Source organism: Limanda limanda, chromosome 4 (assembly GCF_963576545.1).
Source record: "Limanda limanda chromosome 4, fLimLim1.1, whole genome shotgun sequence".
Taxonomy (NCBI): Eukaryota; Metazoa; Chordata; class Actinopteri; order Pleuronectiformes; family Pleuronectidae; genus Limanda; species Limanda limanda.
This window is the reverse complement of record NC_083639.1, coordinates 15,546,002-15,570,438: the sequence shown is the minus strand read 5'-3', so window position 1 is coordinate 15,570,438 and position 24,437 is coordinate 15,546,002. Positions and strand designations below refer to the sequence as shown.

General features: G+C 42.2%; 2 protein-coding genes across 2 annotated transcripts; both read right to left on the bottom strand.

The window, feature by feature from the left end:
• Positions 1 to 4,636: 4,636 nt before the first annotated feature.
• Positions 4,637 to 6,262, bottom strand: LOC133000380 (tripartite motif-containing protein 16-like protein). The gene is made up of 2 exons (XM_061070301.1): positions 5,959 to 6,262; positions 4,637 to 5,715 (listed from the first exon to the last, which is right to left on the bottom strand). The coding sequence occupies exons 1-2, from the start codon at positions 6,260 to 6,262 to the stop codon at positions 4,637 to 4,639; spliced, it is 1,383 nt and encodes a 460-aa protein (XP_060926284.1).
• A 2,120-nt stretch (positions 6,263 to 8,382) lies between these two features.
• Positions 8,383 to 24,273, bottom strand: synpra (synaptoporin a). The gene is made up of 6 exons (XM_061070464.1): positions 24,160 to 24,273; positions 23,962 to 24,027; positions 10,005 to 10,129; positions 9,048 to 9,246; positions 8,761 to 8,952; positions 8,383 to 8,634 (listed from the first exon to the last, which is right to left on the bottom strand). Exons 1-6 carry the CDS (start codon positions 24,175 to 24,177, stop codon positions 8,383 to 8,385), a joined length of 852 nt encoding a protein of 283 aa, XP_060926447.1. The 5' UTR covers positions 24,178 to 24,273.
• Positions 24,274 to 24,437: the final 164 nt, after the last annotated feature.

The following is a 24,437-nucleotide window of genomic DNA, read 5'->3' as shown; positions in this document are numbered from 1 at the left end:
TGGCTGGAGTCCCATTAACAGCCTCTGTATTCCTACATAAACACAATCAGACAGATCCATTAGATGACCAAACAAGTGTGTTTAAACATACAAACAGAAGCTCACAGTTGTGTGTTAATTTGAATTCATGGGTGCGATACATACGGAAATCCAACAGGAACGAGTCTCTCCGACTTGACTCGAGGCCAACCCACTGATGGAGCTGCCCAGTCCCTAGGAACTCTACATCTCCGAGGCCGAAGGGTCCGGGTAGAGACAGAAGGTGGAGGTGCAGGTGGAGGGTTGAGTGGGACAGAAGGTGGAGGTGGAGGGTTGAGTGGGGCAGAAACCATCACTGGCTTTTCCGGAGAAGGTGGGGGGTTTGGTATCTCTGGAAACGTTTCCCCCAACTTCGCAAGGGCCACACCCATCTCCTCAAGTGAAGTGGGAGGGTTGGGAGAGTTTTGAAACACGTCCCTCATCACCCTGAAGGCCGTGTCCATAACTTCCTTCCACGCCCTATTTGACATCATACTTCGGAGGTCTGCCTCAATGTCCATCTTCAGTTGCTGCGCTCCTGTGATAAAATGACCCATATTCCTTTCCTGTGTTATCTCATTCATGGCCAGCTGTTTCTATGCTATGTTATCCTATAGTTTATTCTTCCTTTTTTATTTAGGAGAAGGCTCCTTTGATGACGCAAAAGGCTCCTCTTATATGACATCAAAGGAGCCTTCCTCCTTGCTCCTTCCTGAATCAAAGGAGCCTTCCTCCTTCCTCCATCAAAGGAGCCTCTCTCTCTCTCTCTCTCTCTCTCTCTCTCTCTCTCTCTCTCTCTCTCTCTCTCTCTCTCTCTCTCTCTCTCTCTCTCTCTCTCTCTCTCTCTCTCTCTCTCTCTCTCTCTCTCTCTCTCTCTCACACTGAAACATTCTCTGGACCAGGCAGGAAGCACCATATCTATGGGAAGCACGCTGCACACATTCAACATTTTTAGGGAGGAACTTTCAAATTTACTTTAATATTTAGAGTCATCTTTTTTCATTATAAGTTATTTGTATACACATTACATAGGCTTTTAACCTAATAAATAGACAGTTTTCACTGATTGGTCCATTACTCCCAAAGGATGATGGGATTGTTTTGTAAAATGTCCCTTTTCTTAAATATTCTCCTCTTATCGGCCACCCAAACTTAAAATTATAAGAAAAGTACCATACCAAAACCTACACTTACTTTTGAAAGAAGCTTATCCAAAACCAAAAGAATTTTTTTTTTCCCTTTAATAGGACAGTGCGGATAGATATGTGAGCGTGGAGAGATTGATGGTGTACGTTGGCCAGTGCATTGCCTTTGTCAGGATCTGGCACTTTAGTGCATGTTTAGTTTAATTGTAAAAGTGTTTTCTGTCCTAGTAAATCTCTGTTGTGTGTGTCCTAGTTGTTTTCATGTTTGCACACCCTGTTTCTGTTTCCTGTTTTATTTTGTAGTCTGTTCCTTGTGTGTTGTTTCTGTCTTCACTTCCTGTCGGTGATTGTCTTCTTCTGCCCTCATGTGTTACACCTGTGTTCAATTGCCCCTGCCTCCCCTGTGTATTTAAACCTCTGTCTTCCCTTTGTCCTCGGTCGGATTGTCTGTTTTTCCTGCGGTGTTTGTTGGTCCTGTTTTTCCTCCTGTTTTTCCTGCGGTGTTGTCTGTCCTGTTTTTCCTGCGGTGTTTGTTCGTCATCCCTCCCGCCTTCCATGGTGCTTTCATGATCTCCTGATCTCCTGTATCCCCGCGTAAGCCTCGTGTTTTGTTTGTTACTGTTTAGTATTAATGTTTTGTTTGTTTTGTGAATTACTTATTTAATTAAATTACCTTTTACTTTATAATTTCTGCATTTGGGTCCATCTCTCCATCCTAACCGTGACAGCCTTTGGCTCCCTAACTGCCCAGTCGTCGGATGAAGCAGGAGGAGTCATCGAGATAATTCAACAAATCCTCACTTTAATTCTCCAGTTTTCATTTATTTATTCATTATCTATATCTTTCTTCCATTGGATTTTCTTAATGTATAATTTATATGTGGCAGTTTGTGACAATCCTTTCCTTCTGTTCACACTGTACGTTGATTCTGTATGTTGACAGTCTTAAGGCCAATTTATGCTTCTACGTATTTTCTATTACGGACAGATAAGACCGCCCAATCCGTCGTAGAACGCCCTCTCCGAGCGCCTCGGAGAGCTTTTCGTACACATCTGATTTTTCTAACTGTCCGTGTTTATGTCGGAGAGCCCACGGACAGACCTTGGCTGTGATTTGTCCGCGAACGACATCATTTCCCTACGACGTCATTTCCGGATTTCACATTTCCGGACCTTAAACGTCCTGCTTGACAATAAACCCAAACACAACTACGATTCTACGATTAATGTGACGTGTGTGTTAAGCCAGCGGAGTTGTCCGGCTGACGGTGGCTCGTTAGAGCACTGACGGCATGCGTGCACGGTCACATACGGTTATAACGAGCTTTCAAAACGGCGCTAGCATGCTAGGCTAGCGGGCTAGCCACCATGCTAACTGCGGTGGTAACAGAGCAAAAACCCGCCGTCACGACTTTAATTCCACTTCTATCATGACACTGTTTCTATAATACCGCCAGGTTAGAAGCAAACACTGGGTAGTAGTTAGTGCCGGGAGTCCCTGCTGACTGTGTGTGGAAGCTGGGCTTGAAGCTAGCTGGGAGGGGAGCTAGCTTCAAGCTACACGGAGCTTCAAGCTGTGGAATCAGCAACACAGTTCGGAAACAAGACCGGGGAACCGCTGCGCTAAGAAACGATTACATCAGCATTTTGACCCCCTGGGTGTCACTTTATTTAGTTCTGTTAGTTGCCATGGTTCAGTGTGTGGGAGACAAGCTAACAGAGGTAAACAGACACACGTGGACTTCTTCTTCCCAAATGGGGTAGGCTTCTCTGAGCTCGTCTTCCGTTGCGCCACCTATGGGTCTGGCGGTGAATTTTTTTCGACGTACAGTGGTCGGAGAAGTAAAAATCAAAAAGACTCTTTGCCCCTCGTGGAGCCCTCTCCGAGAAACGGATACGTAGAAGCATACTGGAGCCTTAAATCCAAACACACTGGATCAGCTTTGAATGAGATTCTGGAATGAACACAAAAGAACAGACTGGTTTGCTTCTTTATTTCAACTTTCAGGTTCTTTGCACATTTGATTTTTATTGCTTTATAAATATACGTAAAAGAGATTTAAATGTATAAGAAAAGGCTCTTATATACTACTACGTGTCCGTTTCTCGGAGAGGTCTCAGCGGGGGGCAAAGAGTCTTTTTGATTTTTACTTCTCCGACACAGTCCGTGAAATTCATCGCCAAACCCATAGGTGGCGCAACGGAAGACGAGCTCAGAGAAGCCTACCCCATTTGGGAAGAAGAAGTCCACGTGTCTCTGTTTACATGTTAGCCTGCCTCCCACACACTGAACCATGGCAACTAACAGAACTAAATAAAGTGACACCCAGAGTGTCAAGATGCTGATGTAATCGTTTCTTAGCGCAGCGGTTCCCCGGTCTTGTTTCCGAACTGTGTTGCTGATTCCACAGCTTGAATCTGCTTGAGGCTACATGTAGCTAGAAGCTACCCGGAGCTAGCTCCCCCCCAGCTTCCACACACAGTCAGCAGGGACTCCCGGCACTAACAACTACTATCCAGTGTTTGCTTCTAACCTGACGGTATTATAGAAACAGTGTCATGATAGAAGTGGAATTAAAGTCGTGACGGCGGGTTCTTGCACTGTTACCACCGCAGTTAGCATGGTGGCTAGCCTAGCCTGCTAGCGCCGTTTTGAAAGCTCGTTATAACCGTATGTCACCGTGCACACATGCCCTCAGTGCTCTAATGAGCCACCGTCAGCCGGACAACTCCGCTGGCTTAAAACACACGTCACATTAATCGTAGAATCATAGTTGTGTTTGTGTTTGTTGCTACAAGTAAACAGGAAGTTTGAGGTCCGGAAATACGGAAATGACGTCATACGGAAATGATGTCGGTCGCGGACCAATCACAGCCAAGAGCGGTCCGTCGGGTCTCCAACATGAAGACGGATAGTTAGAAAAATCAGACGTGTACGAAAAGCTGTCCGAAGCGCTCGGAGAGGGCGTTTCACGACGGATAGGGCGGTCTTATCTGTCCGTAATAGAAAAAATGGAGAGGCATAAATTGGCCTAAACAGTTTATTGATCATTTCATCAGCAAAGTCTTTTTAATGACTCTTGTTCCATCGCACATGCGGAAAAGAAAAAAAAATAATCATCTCAAGATTCAAGATTTAAGATTCAAGAGTTTATTGATATATACACAACGATTACATTAAGCAGGATCATTACAAGTTATAAAATATCAGAGAACCTAATTTCTACATTGATTTAGAAAACAACAGCAACATTAGTTCTTTCAAACCCATTCATGTCAGTGTAATTATAGATTTCTGTCTTTACAAAGTGAAGACTAAATATCTGTGATGAAGGAAGGTCAGTCAGATTGACAGCTGATCTCTGTGCGGAGCAACAACGTCATGAAGAAAAAGTTTGAGCAACACACATTTTGACAAAAGAAGTTAAAGAGTTAAACACAGAATCTTAATCACGGCTTTTAATGACTCAAGTCTATTTGAGACTACACAACTTAGCTGTGTTTCCATAAGAAACCCCAACTCCAGCATAGAGAGGCTCAGTGAATGTGGTGTGGACTCTGTGGAGGAGAGTCACCATGGTTTTAGAGACGCTGTGGAAGGACAGAACACCTGCACCGTGATCCAGGTACACTCCTACCCTGGAGGACACAGGACCTGACACTCGAGTCTTGATGCTGTTGTAACAAAAGTAATATCTGTTTCCAACACAATGTAACGACCAAGATTTATCATTGTATCCAAATCCACATTCAATTGACCTCCCTGCTCTTCTGATATTCTTGTAAGCGACTGCTATTTCAACTCCTCCTGACCACTCCATTCCCACCTCCCAGTAACAACATCCAGTCAGACTTTCTCTACTCAGGGCCTGATCCCAATAAGTGAATCTGTCTGGGTTATAAGAATTAGTCTGTTTTTCTCTCATTAATGCTACACTTCTGTTTCCCTCAGATAATAAGATGTGCATGTTTGCTGTATTTGGATCCAGTGTGATTTCCTTTGAATATTTTAAAAAGTCAGCTGTGGTCTTGGGCTCTTTTTGTAGCAGTAAAACATCCACTTGTGGCACAATCTGTAAAATCTTTGCCTCTGTCTCAGTCAGAATGTCATGTAGTCGACCTCTGACCTGTGACACAGCTGCTGTCACGTCCACAGAGTACCTCAGAGGACGGATCCTAATTCTGGATGAATGCATAGATTCAATGAGTGGTGACAGTGAGGGGTAGTTGTGTAGAAACTGGTTGTGATCCTGTGTGTGTGAGGGCTGCTTCAGTTCATCGTCTTTCCTCTTCAGCTCAGTGATCTCCTGCTCCAGTCTCCCCCGAAGCTCTCTGACTCGACTCAATCCCCTTTCCTGCTGGGATCTGATCTGCAGCTTCACGTCAGAGCTTCTTTTCTCCACCAGACGGTTCAGTTCAGTGAAGATCTTCTCACTGTCCTCCACTGCTTTATCAGCAATGCCGTTGACGGCCTCTTCCTCCTGTTGAAGCAGCTTCACATCTTTCTCTCTGTCCTGGAGTCTCTGCTGCCTCTCAGTCCTTTCTGTTGCAGCTTTATTTTCATCCACATAGCAGAAATAATAGATGCACTGCTGATAAGTGTGGCAGAAGATCTGCATCACATATTTGTGAAGAAAGCCGATGTTCCCCTTGAGCTTCTCAAAGGGCTCCACTAGCTTGTGCTTCTTAAATGGACGTGATTGAAAATGAGGCTGGAGGTGTTTTTGACAATAAGAGGCCAAACAAACCAAACAGGACTTGAGAGCTTTCAGTTTTATCCCAGTGCAAAAATCACATGCGACATCTTCAAGTCCAGCATAGCAGTGATCAGCAGGAGCAGCTTGGAGCCCAGTCTTCTTCAGCTCCTCCACTAAATAAGCTAACAGAAAGTTTTTCACCAGGACAGGCCTTAGTGTGAAGGTCTGTCTACACTCAGGGCAGCTGCAGCTTCCCCTCCAATCCTCATGGTCCCAGATGGTAATAATACAGCTCATACAGAAGCTGTGTCCACAGCCAATAGTCACCGGATCCTTCAGTAAATCCAAACAGATCGAACAGCAGAATCTTTCTCTGTCCAGTTGATTATCTTGTTGCGCCATTTCACCTGGTGCCAGTGACTGTAGAATAGTTTCACTTCCTCTGAACAGAAACAGATCATTGCTCCTTCTGCTCTCTTTCACTTCCTCTTTTACCACATTTGAAGACACTATTGAAAAGAGCAACAGTATGTATTGTCTTACCTCTACTCAGCAGTGATACCACATTGTTTAGCAGCAACTGCTTTTGATGCCACGCTGATAAAAGGAAGCTTCCTTTGATGCCACTCAAAAATAATTCAATTCAAAAGTATCAAAGGAAAAATTAAAAAAAAGGATTTGTGATGAGCAAAAACAAATGAAATGGGGAATACCTGAAATACTAAATGATGACATTCATTCACTGCAAAGATACAGAAAATAAAAATCAAGCCGGGTCCCTTCTGACCCATGTTGTGTGTCAAAGGGTTAACATGTGAGCAGCTTCTAAAGTATACAGAGTTGCTTACTTATTCCACATCCCATATCGAACAAAATTAAAGCACCTCACCTGACCCAGCTAAACTAATCCAACAAATCTGAGACAGCTACACTTTTCATTGACTTAAGGGACAGGGGACATGCAACTACAAAGGCGTTATTGGGCACTAACAAGGTTGTGTAAATAAAGCCTTTAAAAAACTGTAATTTACTGTATCTGATGACCAGCAGAGGGAGCACTCTGTACTTCACATTGGGCCCGACAGAAAAAGCAGCATCAGTTGCTGAAGTTACCAACAGGTCAAAGGTCAGACGTCAAAACAAAAAGATCAAAGCAGAGAGAGGAAACTTATTATGGACAAATATGTGCACCTTTATTGACATGAATACCTGTAAATCATGATACACGGTAATTATATTTACCCGCTGACATTTATCATGGACGTCAGACTATTATACATACATAAATGTTCACTCTTCTTTATTACATTGATGCAAGACACATGCTAAGAGGTCAAAAAACAGGGTTGCACAAGTCATATAAATCTATACAAACAGCAACTGAGGATCACCCATTCTATTTTACATCAATCGCACAAAAGAAATACCTGTTCAAAAGAATTGGAACTTTGAAGTAAAGAAGAGCTTCGTATTAGCTACATACAGATGAGCCCAATACTCACTATTCTTTGATTATCACAGTGGTACTGATATGCTTTTTTGCTGGGCTTTAAACTTGTAAATGAACATAGCTCTAGACGTACTTTAGAAAGGTACGACTTATGTCTATGATTTTACAGTAGGTTGATGATAGCAGAAAACAGTCACAGTCACATGTGTAGCGAGAGCGACCACTTGTAAACAGTTGTAAACACTTGTAGACTACACCATTCTTATCAAATAAAAGGACAATGTGACAGCGGATGCAATTAATATTAGACAATAGCAACAGAAACACAATTTCAATGGCTGCATCCTGTGGTGGTCGTTTCTTGCACAAACCCTTTATAGTGTATTTTTGCCATTATTGCTTTAGAAACTCCATATTGATGTGTTGACATGTATTTATAACAAATGTAACAGAACTCTCCCTTAAACAAGTTCTGAATATATATTTAAATTAGAGTTACCCATCATTAAAATACAGCTCCTGTCATATTAAAATAACATTATACAGATACAAATAAACCCAGAGGAATGAGTCTGGGATTTCTGGATTTGTAAACTCTCAGAGATAAAACGTATAATTTCTTTTGAAAAGTGTGACGGACAGAGCATAGTAGCACACACACAACATCATGCACTTGAAAAGTCGAAAGGTATAACAAACACAGAGCAGTTTTTCCCTCCACCGCAGAGGGCAAACCAGTTTAAAAAAGTCTCTAAACAGTGAATGTCGATCACCAAGCACAGACAGAAAGCGTCACTAATGTGTTTCAAACTACAAGAAATACAACATTCAGCAAACAACAATTCTGAAAGAGGATAATTTTGATAATTTTGTACAACACCTAACATTACTTACTCTATCTACAGTGGTCGTCTTCTGACACCTTTTTGATGGCCATCTTTTTTTTTTGCACAGACAGTTTGATAACAAACTGAGCATAGACTGAAGGTTTACTCTACTCTCCTCTCCTTTCACCCCGTGATTGCCCTGGTTTATTATGCCGAAGTGCCACTTGTGAAACGAAAAGGCTCGGCTACATTTGATTGGAGTACGAGGTGGGACCTCCCACCCGGCTGTACTCAGATGGCTGGCCGAGGTCTCCCTGGATGCTATGGCTCCCTGTCTGGTCAAAGCTTCCCTGGTTGTAGGGCTCCTGGTTAAAGGTGCCGGCCTGTTTCTCAGACGCCCCGCCTGCCAAGCTGGAAGCCCCCTTGTGCCAACCAGTCTCCTTAAAGACAAACCAGATATTTCCAGCCCATAGAACAAAGTTGAGGAACCCAAATACCTGAAGAGAATCACAACAAGGAAGAGCAATATGAAACACTGGCAGATGAGAAATCTTAGTCAGTGATGCACACTCTCATTCATTCCAAGCGTTTGGGACGCACATTCTGACATTCTGTAAACATACCACTGAGGTGTTGAGCCCAGACCAGCGCGATCCGTGCACTGAGCCACACCTGTTGGTCTGGTCTTTGCAGGCAGAGATGAGGAGCTGCACCTCATCTGGATCAGTGGCCAGTTTCACATCAGACAGAGCCTTTGCCCAAGCAGATGAACTGACCAGCCACATGAAGGAGAACACCACTGTCACCACAAAGTCCTGATGGCGAGGACGAGAGAGGAGAAAAACGGCAACAATTCTTTTAACAGTCACTTTGTCAAAAGATCCCCGGTCAGAGGCGATTGTATACTCACAATGAGCGGTGCTCGATTGTTCTCGTGGTATTTATTCTTGAAGAAGATGTATACTATGTTCGCCATCAGAGAATACAGGAAGGCAAAGACAGCAATGGTGACGAAGAACTCTGCGGAAGATGAATAGTCTCCAATGAGGAACACGAGTTCCCTCCTCATGCCCTCACACACGGGTGCTTCGAAGGACACCTGGTACAACCTTGCCAACACAGACAAACTTGCAGGGGTCAATTTCAGCTCATAATATAAATGGTGTACCATTCTATGTTTTACCCAAAGTGTTCTTTAAGTTTATTCTCATCAGAAATATCAGCACATTTCAACACTGGAAAGTAAAAATGTTTTAGCTGACTCAACAAACACGGCGTGTCAAAAGTCTTATTTTTCAGGCACTTCTCTCCTGAAAACTCAGCTGAGATGTCTCACCAGTAGTTACCTTCTTTACTGATTGCAGACAAAGGGAATTGCTTCCATTGCAATTAAGTTTGCTAATCTAACTTCAGGGAACTGAACAGAATAGAAGAGTAATTTTTCTCCATTTAGAAAAAAACTTTCTCAAGTGTTGCTTTTAAACCAAGGATCCGACATACTCCTACATACATTATTTAAAAATGCATTAACTTCCTACATGTTGACAACCAATCCGGAAGTAAACACATTGCTTTCAGTTATATTTGCTATGATGGCACCATTAATATTTATTTAAATATTAAGTTGCTTTATTTGATGCTGAAGTCGCAAACAATAATTTGCCTAAATTGCACAGAAGTATTTATGTTCAAAAAAGCTCTACACACAGCCCTAATCAACAACAACAAATTTGTCGTGCAAGCAAAAAAGACATTGAACACTGACCGCATTTACCTATGTGACTGACATATTCAGGTACTGTGTCAGTGCCAGACACAGGTTCATACTCCTGCCACCACACTTTGAAGACAGATGAACCCCACTCACCTGAAAGGATAAGCAAAGTCGATGCCGATGCTGAGGTTGCTGCTGGCCTTCTCCATGCAGTCCACACTAACCCGCAGCTGCCCAGAGTAGCCCCCACATGTCGCAAAAGCAAAAATGGCAAAAAGCTGCACAAAATAATACAGGAAAAATCAGATTACTGCTACAGTACAACTGGAACTGAGAAGAAAGAAGACTTTATGCAAAGCATCGCTACACTGCCACATTATCCACACAAAACATCATCTTTTCGACACACATTTTTCAACACACTGCTACACACATGAGCTCCTTCAGAGCAGAGCATCAGCTCTACTGAAACTATTGATAAGAGCATGAGCACAGTGCTGGCTCTCAGTTTAGAGTTTTGCAGAGCAGATATTGATCTGACTCATTAGGAGGACAACAGGCCAAAAAACTACTCAGATTGAGATTTGTTTTAATGTGATTACCACCCAGTCCATTTATCCCATAAGTATAGTATATCCATAATGTAGAGGCCTTCTTAAACAAGAACAATGGCTGAACCAGAGGAACGAATACAGCAAGTACAATAACAATTGTTTTTTTAAAACAAGTATAATTTTGAATCAAGTAAATCAAGAAACCAAATGAGTTGGAGATATCAGCCAAAAATAACAAAAGAAGGTAAAAAATCTCCCTAATCTACAAGAAAGACAAAAATCCTCACTATGAAATAAAGAAAACTGGATTACTGAATATCTGCAGACAAACAAAATCCAACAAAAGAGCTCATGCTGGGAGACAAAATATCTAAAAAACGAGAGGACTGGAAGTGAAATTCCCAGCGAGGCGTTGTCTTGCTCTGTGAGTCAACAGTGGCCTTTCTCACTGCCCCTCGAACCCCACCCCTCTCATCAGGTTGATTGATGGTTTTCAGGTGCAGCTCCACCCCTAAAGAGACACAGAGTCTAATGAAAAACCTTCTTGGCTCTTATAGAAACAACACTTTTAGTAAAAGATATAATTGTGTTCGAATAAATAAATGTGAAAACATTTGCACGCATCTGCATGTCTGTAAACACAGGTAGAACATGCAATCTCCAAACACACAAATACACCAACTGAAACATTGAACCTTCTTGCTGTCCACAGAAAAGGTTCTGGCCCAAACTAAACTAAATGATGAGCTGTAAGAGGCTAGACACTTTGTATAGCTGAGCTAAAAATTCGATCTATAATTAATGTATTTATACATATATATTCAATGCATGAAGTGTTTGACATCTCAAAATAGAGACACAGGCAGAATTCAAATTGTAACTAGAGTGGCAAACAGCAAGGATCAGCAGTCACACCATTTAAAGACTTTGCTCTTGGCCATCTCAACAATCTCTCTGCTGTGAAGCCAATTTAACACCAACTGATAGTGTTTTGGCCACATCAGCACATGGACGACAAAAGCAGCAGGGAGCGTGTGGACAGGGCGGAACGAGGACAGAAGGAGTCTCCAAAGTTTCTGTTTGTGCTCCCTTCGCGGTCACATAGGACTTCACCAACCAATGTATACTAAGTTATTATAAGGACACAAACCCACACAAAACACAGTCTTTTACCTGAAGTGGACTTCACAGTTTAACTTTTATTATACACTGTGAATACTTGAAGTGTCGGTTAATGTCAAAAACAGAACATATTGAATAATTGAAGTAGCTCTACATTAGATCCACAAAAAAACATGTGAACAAAGTGGAAAAAATATAACTGTACACATAAAAGAGGGTGAGAGTGTAGAGTTTAATCCAGCTTGTATATGCTACAGGTATCCCAGAAGTATTCTGATTACTAAACACAAGCTGGGAGAGACAGCCCGAGGAAACACTGTGTGTGTGTATGTGTGTGTGTGTGTGTGTGTGTGTGTGTGTGTGTGTGTGTGTGTGTGTGTGTGTGTGTGTGTGTGTGTGTGTGTGTGTGTGTGTGTGTGTGTGTGTGTGTGTGTGTGTGTGTGTGTGTGTGTGTGTGTGTGTTTGTGTGTGTGTGTGTGTTTGTGACTAGTATAATGTTTACTTCTGCTAATCTCAAGTACCTTCAGACCTGGCTGTTTCTGCCACCTTTGTGATTATCATGAGGTGAGAGAGAAAGAAATACAGAGAAGGCAAATATGAAAGATGGAAAGAAAAGAAAAAAAATAAGGAGCAAGAAAAATCCATATAACTACAGTATAACTGACATATAACTGAAATATGTCGACAGTGACACAAGAACTAAACAGAGTGGAGGCTGAGACAGGACTGTGTGCAACATGGACCACTTTCCACGAAATATCCTGTTCACATATAAGCATTGAAGTATTAGCTCACTGGCTTCTCGGTCAAGACACTTGAAAACAGGCAAAAATATTCTTAATTTATTATGGTAAATATGAATTGAAATGATACAGGGCCTTCAAGAGACATCAATATATTCTGAGATTATTTGGAAAAAAAGGGAAAGACCATTTTAAGTACATTTAAATATAGCTATAAATAAAAAGGTTGAGCGGTTTAGTTTTCAACAATGAAAATATTTTATAAGATCACAGCAGGCCTTGTCAAATTAGAAACTATTACAGAATCCAGTGATTCAACATTTCTTTCTGAAATGTGATGGAATATAAGTATGAAACAGCATGAAATGGAAAAGTAAAGTTAAATCAGATTAAATACATGTCCATATGTGGTTAGGGCTGAGGTTGGGTTAAGGTTGGATGTTATTTTAACTTGACTGGAGCCAGTCAGGACCATGCTCCTCTCTCTCTCTCTCTCTCTCTCTCTCTCTCTCTCTCTCTCTCTCTCTCTCTCTCTCTCTCTCTCTCTCTCTCTCTCTCTCTCTCTCTCTCTCTCTCTCTCTCTCTCTCTCTCTCTCTCTCTCTCTCTCTCTCTCTCTCTCTCTCTCTCTGCCCAGTTTTCCATATAAAGCCACTCTTGCCTCAAGAGTTCTCACAAGCATGATCACCATAATCTGACCTGACGCCTGGTTAGCATGAGCCTCCCCTCCTACAGGCAGCTGGATGTGCAGCTTGCCAGCAGCTGGGGGGAACATTTGTCTTCAGCCTCAAAGCGCCCCTTGGCCTCGGGAGGGCGCAATGAGATTGTTCAGCTGTACTCACACGCCTCCTGAGAGATGTGTGTGAGCATGTTCTTGAAGTGCGAACAGATGACAGTGTGAGCATGCCCGTCTCATGCAAGTGTCTACATTCACAGTCTCTGAGGTGTTTGATTAAAATTCATCACAAATCTGAGGCAGCAAAATGTGTACGTGTTTTGTGTGCCTAGTGTTTGAAGCAACACAGCATCGGACAGAATATACAAGACTCACAACTCGCAGCATATAGAATGTAACACTGATACACCACAGATCAATGTGTATGCTGATATCTCCATCATAGTGACCATGTATTATACACTTAGCTAGTATAGCCCTGTCATTTTCATATGCAGTGGTCTCACTCTTGCTTTTCTGTGTGATCCTTGATTTAATATGTCTCTCACTCTCTGGTACATGGTGTGGCGGTTGATTCTTACCATGACTGTAATGCACTTTGGAGTCATGATTATAAAAGTGCAACATCATATTATTACTGGTGCATTCATCTTAAAAATATGACCAGTTGGATTGATTTAATTGATTTAATGCTGTTGTAATTTGTAGTAAGGTCAAATATAATTATTTTAACAGATAAATAAATCTGAGGCAACACATAAGTAGTTGGGCCAATGACTGATTAAAATATTATAATAATTAATTATAATTATTAGCACTTACAACTGCTGGTCATCAAAAATGTTTCTACAAAACAAGGCGGCGTCATTTTTAGCCAGATAAAAAGTCCTCAGCGGGATGCATGAAAGAGACACAATAGTCGTCTTTTACTACAGGTTTAGCATTAACATCATGTAACTGAAATCTCATAATTACTGGGGTTAGTGTCACATAGAGGGGCGGGGCAAGTGTCAATCAGAAGCTCCCCCTTGGACACGAATTCTATGAATAATTTACATTTTCTTAGTCATTTTTTCATGCTTTAAAAAAATTTGTAATATTGAGTTTTGCATGCAATGAGCAGGGTGATTTAGTTTTTTTTACGCCTAATATAAGTGTCCCAGATTACAAAGTGACCTGTCCCAAGTTTTCAAATATTAAATTAAATAAAACACAAAATAAAGAACTCAGTGTAAAAAAATGATCAAACGAATATCACAAATCACAAGGAAAATAAGGTACAAATCCATGAAAAGTGTACGCTACATTACAGTTCACAAGAGTTCAGAGGGTAGAATCATAACAGTAAGGAGGAGTTTGCACTTCTCATTTGGTCTGTGTTTTAACAAAAAAACATTTTTTCTCCTTAATCTCAGTAAATTACAGGAAAAATCCTGCCCTGTTAATTATTTTCATTTGTATTGAAAAATTCTCTGGTACTGCATATTTTCAGGAACTCATCATGGGGCACAATCTGAAAGACACGATCAGATAATTTATCCTATGATCTCCATGTGTGTCAGATTCAAGTGCAGTGTCTGCTAGTTATTTTCTGATAATTGCAACCTTCAAAACAAGCCGACACTCTGTTCACAGTTTTTAAAAATAGATTACCATAGTCTGTCATTGAACAGCTGTACAACGAAACTGTGTAAAAGTGCAACTCCTCTCAGTGGTGCAAAGAGACAATAACAGTAAAAAAAGAAAACAAAGATCAAAGATGGAGGATAATAAGATGATGCTTGTGAGGCTGATCTGGGTCACAATGGGCTGTTTGGGTTAATGAATAGGTTCAGCCAAATGCTGTAAATAAACCAATAAGTGCAATTCCCACATGCTTCCTGCAGCCTCGGGCCTCAGGTGGAGGTTGATAAAAGCTTATCTGTGGCTGTCATTGTGCACAGCTGGAACATCTGCAGGGAAATCCTCACTGGAGTGTTTGTAAGTGATAGGTCACAAACAAACACACAGAGAGGTGCTACACACACGCACGCTTAACAAATTCAAGTATGCATCTGAATCGCATGCAGCTCACTGTGCGTGCAGACTGTTGCATGTGCGTATCTCAACAAACAAATGGTAGAAGAAAATTGACCAGAATAAATGCTCCCTCCTAATTATCACAAACAGTCCCAGATAAACCTCTCTCTCTCTCTCTTCCTCTCTCTCTCTCCTGCAGCTGCCTCCTCTCCCTGTGATTTTCGTTTCGGGTTTAGCCCCTCTCACTTCTAGCTAAGGCCTTTGAACAGGAGTGAGCGTGGCATTGTGGAAGGAGGGTGGGTGCTAAGCCCCACGCCCCTGTGTGTTTATCTGCCTCTCCCAGCTGGGCTCCTCGGGGAACAAGAGATACAGAGGGAGAGAGGGAGGAAAGGCAAAAAGAGAGAGGGGGACAGATACAGGGAGAAATGCCCGAGTGCAGGAATGAAAACCGTCTGCAGCGCAATGAAAACTCTGAAACATCTCCCTGTTTGCCCTCCTCTCCAACAAACACTGAGGAGCTTGGTGCTCATGTGAAGATCAAAGTTTGCATCCAAAACTAAGGCCGATTTGCAATTCAGTCACATATGTAACAGTACAACTTGTGCTATATGTGTTGTGGCTGTGGATGAGGTTGCAAAGATTCTGTCTAAGATGAAGTTGATGCCTCTTCTGACTTGATCACCAGCAACCAGATGTACTGTCTGACTCCATTTTAAAACTAAAACAATCTCCATATCAGTCTTTTAACTCTGCATCAGTAATAATCCCAGTCCAGGATAACAAATCTGAAACTGTACGTCAAGTGACCATTCATGTACATTGGGCATGTGCGTGCGGCTGTAAACAGGAAGCAGATTGTAAATGGTAAATAGTCTGTATCTATCTGTATCACTCTTGATGACCACCCAAAGCTCTCGCTATTCACCAATTCACACACAATGATTCAGTGCATCTGTGTGCACTTTGTCTTGTTAGTTTCTTGATTACAGAAAATACTACAAAGTAAGAGTAGGGATTTCCTTTCTTGGACCGAGGATGAGGTGGCCCCGTTTTGCATTCACAGCTGGTAGTCGAGTCATGACTGATAAGAACAGGAGGATGCCTGGATCTGCGGAATGAGCAATAACAGTAAAATATTCAAACTAACAATAAAAAACCGAGGGCTGTTCGAACAAGAGGACGGGATAAGAGAAGAGGAAAGCGAGCGAGGTAGAGCAGAGAGTGAGGAGGCGAGGATCACGCCAACTGGCAGATGAGCTAAAAGGTGCATTCACTGATGAGCTGCATTTGACATTTCTGTAAAACCTCCTCGCAGATGCAAACACACACACACACACACACACAGCACAACACACACACACACCGTTCACCTGCTCTATTCAAGTCAATAGGAGTCCTTGCAGTGTCAAGTGGCTGCCTCAGGGAATGAAAAAGGCCTCAGATGATCAGCCCCTCTCTGACTGAGAGAGAGGGAAAAATCTAGGACACTCTTTGTGAAGACAGAAAATAAGAGACGGATGAAACATGAGACAGATTGAGAAGGGAGGCATATGTCTTTCAAAGTGCTTATCCTGCAAACCCTATAACCGAACTACTAAGTATGTCCAAGTTTTTTTGTTGCAGTAACAACAATGTCAACAATTTTAAATCAATATTCTGATATTTTCTAACAAGGCTCAGAAGGCAGAGCGAGTCGTCCACTAACCGGAGGGTCGACGGTTCAGTCTCTCCCATTCCCTGTGCCTCACGACTATACTGTACTGTACTGTAATAAATGTTTTTGTTTTTGATACTGCAGAGGAATAGGCAGCTGTCTTTGTTAGCTGACAAGTTTCCCCATAAGTAGAATCCAGCACAGTTATTAACAGCAGTTGGTCCAGGAGACCAGAGTTTGATTCAGAATCAGAATCAGATAACTCAGAAATTGTATGTTTTCTAAGGTGTTTGAACGGGTTATGCATTTTCTGAATCGCTATGACATAGATTGACCTATAGGGGAAAGGGCCACAATGATGAGACAAGATGGATCTCAAAAAATGACTGTACAGTGGAACCTGACTGTGCTGCTAAACACTACATGTGTGTGTTTGAGTGTTCAAGGACAGAGATGATAGTGTGAGCTCTGTCTGTGTGTGTGTGTGTGTGTGTGTGTGTGTGTGTGTGTGTGTGTGTGTGTGTGTGTGTGCTTGAACATGGAGTAAAAATATCTCGCTCTCTCCACTCAGGTAGAAGCAGAAGCATTAGAAACACACACAAACGCACACACACACGCACACACACGCACACACACAGACAGAGTGGGTTTGAGTGAGAAGGTTTACTCCCCTTCGCATGCAAAAAATAAATAAATCTGCTTTTTTTTTTCTGGGGCGGAGAGTCTCTGCACATTTGATGGCATTTATAAAAGTGAAGAAGACAAGCACACGCACACGCACGCACGCACGCACGCACGCACGCACGCACACACACACGCACACACACACACACACACACACACTACCCATGAGGTGCCCCTGTCCTGTCAGTTGTCTTCCCTCAAACTAGTCATTTACTAACAATATTTTATCAAATATTTATGGCCCCTGATTTAGAAAATCCTAGATCAGCCGCTGATCTGGTGATATAGTACTTCAGTGAAATTGATCTTGGCTGATAATCCCACATCTTCACACAAAGAGGTGACATCCTGGAGCCTTCATGTGACAGCTAAATTCAGCAGCTCATTTAGCCGGGGCTAATCCCTGCGCAAGGAGCGCTTTTTGCCCGGTGCAGCCCACATTCATATTTCCCTCTCTCTCTGCTTCTCTCGCTCTGTAAGCTTGACTGACTAGCAAGTAGAAAACAAGCTCCATGTATTTTTGTGACAGTGCCCCTTCTTATTTCTCCTCTTCCCCCCATGGGGTTTCCGTGGCTGCAAAATCCGGTGATACAGCTGGAACCCGCTCAGGGATAGACACCTCACTTAAAAAGTGGGCACACCCAATGGAAACTTAACACAATCCCAACATGTGTGCGTGTGTGTTTCTATTTATGCTATGATTATAATTCTGTGCGAGAATCCACATTTTGAGACTATTATGTCAGATCCTAACTCGCCTTGAAAACAGATGGAAATCACATCCATGTACGTTGATTTTGTGAAAGTTCCAGTTCTACATGCTGTTGTCCATGTTCATACTGCCTCTCAACACCTGTTCTCTCCTATGTACTGTGCTTGCAGCCATGAGGTGCGTATGCGCGCGTGTGTGTGTGTGTATTTGTGTTGTCTTATTTGATCAGACATGTCTACCTACAGGAATAGACAGGTTAACCTTTTCCCTGTCCGAGTCACAAATGGCGGACCATCATCTCAGGGTTCAGAGGGAGATAGAGGTCCAGCTCTGAACTGATGGGTCAGGAAAGGCCACGTCACATAGAAAGTGTTCATCAGCTACAACTCATACCAGATATACAACCAACCCCATCAAGCGTTTTGTGACATCATACCATTACAGGAAAGATGAGGTTACAGAAACCTCAACAAAGAACCATTATGGCACTTAATGGGCCAATTATTTAAATACCAACTGAAATAACAACTCAGAATTCTGTAGTCAAGGTAACTGGACTGTATTTAGGTGGCACTTAGTCTTATTTGTCTGTTTCAGACTCTTCATTCACTCCTGAAATATTTTCATAGAGTCACATTCAGTAGTTCACATGAAAGGTGCGACAAATAATAACAAAAAAGGGTACAAAAGAAAGAAGATCCAACCCAGTGGAATGAACAGCTGGCCAATCATGGGTCAAATTCGCTGTAAAATGCACAATGTGTGTGGGAAAGTTAGAGATATGGTCACATTCTAATCCAATACTGGAAAGAAAAGCCAAGGCATATTTGGAGAATTGAAAGAATTATTACCATAGACACAAAACTCCAAAAGCACAAATCACAACAGAGCTGAAGTGACAGATAAGACTGTAGACTCCCGCTCGCTGAGAACTGCATGCCCATCATGGGAACACACATCTACAGCTGAAGCTATGACAAAGTCTGTCTGCCTCTGAGAAGATTAAATGGAAGACCAAGGTGGTGGGCAGTGAATTAATGGTGCAAAAGTCCCTTGACCATAGGTGAGAGGCTGGGAACATAAAGAGAAAAAATATTCTTACTCACATTTACGGTCAATTTAGAGGGTCCAATTAACCTCGCACCAATCTGCAAGTCTTTTGACCATGGGAGGAAGCTGAGTACCCAGAGGAAACACAAACAAATGCTCTATACTGATTATAAAAGTCAGTGCTCACAGTCACCTGCCTGACACAGGGGGACAGAGATGTTTGTTTTAATGAATAGTCAAAGCTCGATGCCATCTTTTGAATAATTTAAGAGGAGTAGTGTTTTCCCTCAAGCATCAGCCCTCTTGTCAAAAAGAGATGAGTTATTTCAGATCAAGTGCCTTGCGATCGCTGTCAGCAGCTGTCGCCAATCTCTCTGCATCTCCCTCCTTTTATTTATTTTGCTTTGCTGTGTGCCTGTGTGTGTGTGTGTGTGTGTGTGCCTAGCACTCTGTACTACCGTTATTGTGAATATTGTGCAGCCCTTTGTGAAAACTCCTTGTAGCACATTACTAAGGTGATAGGTCAATAGCAAAAACACAAAATGTGGCAGAGAAAGAGAGAGTGATTGTTTTTTTCTAAGAAGACATAAGAAGAGATAAATCTAATTTAAGAAATAGCACTGGATCAAAAATCTATTTAATCTGTGGTGTGTTTCACTCATGTGAGTGTTTGACAAACAATTCTACTCTTGCTCGGTTTATAATGTGTTACTGTTACAGTATAGAGGTATTCATTTTGTGTAACGTTTGAAAATTAGGGTTCCATGCACAATGTGAATTTGCTTTGTAAAACAAAAGATGTCTGTGCTAATGAGAAAAATATTATATATTTCATGATGAATAAAGTAATAGGTCTCACATATTTACTTAATACAATGTTGTTATAACACAGCACATCAAACAAAAACAAAAACATTGTGAAACTGGTGTTGTAATCAGCTGATGATTTATCTTAGGAGGAGCTGCTCTTCTGTGGAACTAAAACCAGTCTTAATGATTTAATAGTGGTACCGTCAGTTGCAGGGAGAGAGAACATCAACCAGTGCAGCTGATACTGACTTTAATAATCTAAGGTTGATTTAATCTAGTGACGGTGGCAATGGTCATTTAATCCAGAGAAAGCAACCGTCAGCGTTGGCTGTCAAGTTGTGTTAATCCAATCTCACCTGCATGATTTAAGCATGGTCTTTGCAAACCAACTCAGGTCCAAACTGTGTTGGAAACCCTTGTGACAAATGACCTTCTATTGTGGTACAGGTTCATCTGGCACACACACAAACAAACTCTCTGCCCACCCCGAGCAAACTAAAGCGGCGTACAGTAGGTACTGAAGATGACATCAGAAGACAGTGGGTCAGTCGTGAGTTTGGGATGAGAGTCAGATCTCATGTCAGACTCATTGGTTGTGACTCATCAGTCAGAGTCTAGTACAGGAAGCCACAGAGTCGATACAGTGCTAGCTAATTTGCACTGTGTGAGATGATACAACGGCCACGACAATGCTTCAGTGCATAACAAATGCATGTATACTATTTGCATCATGTGCTCAATCAACTGAACAATTTTTGCTCTCTCTCTCCTTCCATCCCTCTCTCGAACACACACACACACACACACACACACACACACACACACACACACACACACACACACACACACACACACACACACACGCACACTGGCAGTGAAGAGTTTGGGCACATCTCAAAGGACAGCTTCTGCATGAGTTGGTACATGGTGGAGATGAGGAGACCTTACAGCTGTTTGGAGCAGAATATGCCAGCCACTGACAGTGTGCCAAACAGGACAAGAACGGCACACACAGAGAGAGAGAGAGAGAGAGAGAGAGAGAGAGAGAGAGACATGAAACCCTCCGAGGGAACCCACTCGTCTCCTGCAACATCCTGACCAAAGTTAAACAACCTTTTTCTGCCATGTTTGTCCACATGACCAGTCAGCCGCACAGACGAGGGTTCATTGTTATTAGCAAGGTAAATGTCAATCGTCGCCGGAACAAAAGCCTTTAGTGCTTGGAGCCGTGTAAACAAACCACACGGACAGACATGTGTTTTTCTTTGCTGGTGATGGTAATGTGGAAAGAGATTCACTGCAGGCCTTTAGGTAATGAAGCATGATTGTTATAAACCCACAATACAATGTTTTCATGGTTTCACAGACTCTTCAGTCTGAGTTCAGCTGCATGTATCTCAGGCTGTTTGAATGATTATCTTAAAAATAAACAGCGATAAATTGGTTCATATATTGATACATTGTAGGGCAATGTGATATTATGTGAGACTATCAAACACATCATTATATACGCCGCTTTCAGACAGAAACACTGAAGTCCGGACTTTTTCCTGAAATCTTCCATATGTTAGCACGCAGATGTCCGAAGCAGATGCTCTGGACTTCTCCGGCCAGCCCCTTAGTAAAATGTCCAGAGAAGGTTTGAATGAGCCAGTGTGAGAATTCAGTAGGAAAATGTCCAGAAAGGTACAGTGAGTAGATGGGCTGATGATGAGACGCAAAACTGAAAAAAAAGAAATCTCAGTGCCTATAATCTCCAAAAAGTTACGATTGATTGTGGACATTTTTTTTGGACTACTTCCTGGAAACCTTGCCTGTGTGTGCTGCTCTGTTCGCCAACTCACTTGTCAAACACACACCTAAATTCTGAAGAGTTCTCCTGTATGTTGGAAAACCCTAGTTATTTTGCCTTCCTTGCTCATAACCACTGTTTCTCCTCTGCTCAGCATCACCTGCCTGCTGTCTACGTTTTCCTGCCACACTCGAGTACTTCGGCTGCATTAACCCTGGAATTCTGGGACACCCTTGTTGTTTGTATTAAACTTTGCTTGATATATTTAATAAGATATGATTATGATGCTTTTAATGAGCTGCTAAGATAATATTCCCTTCCTATTCCCATACTCCCAGCATAGTCGGATTGTGTCTCACATTAATATTACAACTTGTTAACACTCAAACCCAGGGCCGCAATGTCAATGTTGAAAAAACCTGTGAAAACTACAACATGATGTTATAATGGGATTGAGACGTACAAATATAATGCAAGTGTTGGAAAAGTCCATGTGTCTTAATTAGGTAATAACTTACTGTGAGTATGATCTTATTCAGGTTATGGTAATACCAAAAAATGTTCATGGCAGTGTTTTATTTTCTCACTTCATATAAGAATAATGGTGTCCATGTTAACGTCCATCCAATGTCAGACTGATAACCTTTAAAGTTAAGTATAAATACATGTCTTTTACTTCAGCTTGTGTGAATGGTTGCAATGCTAAGGTATTAAAATTAGGTTCTCACATATATTTTTATTTTCATTGCAGGATCATCAAAGCAGGAATACTGCAACTCTTTTTCTAGAAATGGCCCTGCACCTTAGTGAGCTCTGTCAGGTGAATGATGGATCAGTGTGTCACCAGATGTCAAAGGACAGTGGGCAGTCATGCTCATACAATCACACATGCTGCCCTCTGCCACACACACACACACACACACACACACACACACACACACTCGCACACACACACAACATGAAGACACACAAAGGGAGCTATGAACGAGTGTTATCTTCATCATACAGATGGTGCTCTGGATCGTCCGCTTTCTTCTTTGGCTCTGATCCACAAATATCACAGCAAATCTGGTCATACACACAAAACAGATGCACTCGGGAGCTCACCTCACTTACAGACATCTGCCCCATCTCAGCTAAAATATCACGTGTCTGATGACAGTGGGTTTGAGTGAGAAGGTTTACTCCCCTTCGCATGCAAAAAATAAATAAATCTGCTTTTTTTTTCTGGGGCGGAGAGTCTCTGCACATTTGATGGCATTTATAAAAGTGAAGAAGACAAGCACACACACACACACACACACACACACACACACTCACACACACACACACACACACACACACACACACTCTCGCCTGCCCACACACACACAAACAAACACACACACACACACTTGTTTGTACGTATATCTTAGTGAGGACACTCATTGACTTAATACATTCCCTAGTCCCTTACCCATCCAAACTAAATGCCTAACACTAACCCTAACCCTTAACCCTGAAAAGGTGAGGATGTGCTCACTTTCAAAAAAATGCCTTATCCTTAAAATTGTCCTCACAAAGATATAAGTACAGGGACAGAGAGGGAGAGAGAGAGAGAGAGAGAGAGAGAGAGAGAGAGAGAGAGAGAGAGAGAGAGAGAGAGAGAGCGAGAGAGAGAGAGAGAGAGAGCCGAATACCCTCTATGGCTAATTTCTCTAAACTCACATCAAAGAAAATCACTTATCCCTTTTTTTCCTCAGGCGTCTCTGCACTGTACAATAAACACGAGAGTCCACACACGTCACCCACACAGACAGAGGTAGTTAAGCTTTGATTCAGTCAGTACGAGGACACCCCGTTCTCCCAGTTCATCCCCCCTTATATATCGTTTCACTCGGGGGAAAGTAGGACAGTATTTCTTGCTGGACTGGCACACAAAACGGAGGGGGTTTAGCGCAATAACGCATCCAAAATACCCACAATTGAAACGCTTCATAGCGGGTTTCCAGTGCCATCTAGTTCCCATGGAGCTGTGGATCCTTACATACACTTGAGCCATTTCCTAATGGTGAATTTGATTGCGGGAATAAGGCGCCCACACCGTGAGGAAGGCGCACTAACAACGCCATTTACGCGCAAAAGCCAGCAGATGAGATGAACTTTAAATTTCGCCACAGAGGTTCAGGAATTTATCAAGAAAAGCACTTAGACATTCATCACATCATATACGTTATATTATATAATGTGATTTCTTCATGTATTTACATTGCACAGTTAAGTTATTCCATGCAGAAAAATCGGAGGTTCAACTCACCAATTCCAAAATCCTAATAAATCCCAGAGGTAATTTCAGCACCTGGAACGTCCCCACGGATACAAGCTGCAGGAGACACAGAGGGAGGGAAGCAGCGCTCTCATTTATATTATCAATTAATGACATGTTGGCCAATTTAGCGCATAATTACGCACATCTCTGCGTCAAAACCACCTTTCATTAGGTTAAATTACGCACCTGATTGGCGGTGTCCATTTCAGCAGGATGGTGACTTCTGTTCCTCACTTGGTTGACTGAATGTAAACAATCTCAAACCAGAAGCCAAGACCAGATTGACGAGGAGACCGTGGCGCGTAACAGAGAGGACGCTCTCGGCTCTGTTTCCGACTCTGAGCGGAGAAAGCCGAGCGCTCTTCGTTTTTTCTTCTTCTGGGGGACAGACTTTGCTGTGGACACAGGCTCGGATTGTCTGACGTTTTCATGTTTTTTTTCCAGTGTGAGGGAACAAATTTGTC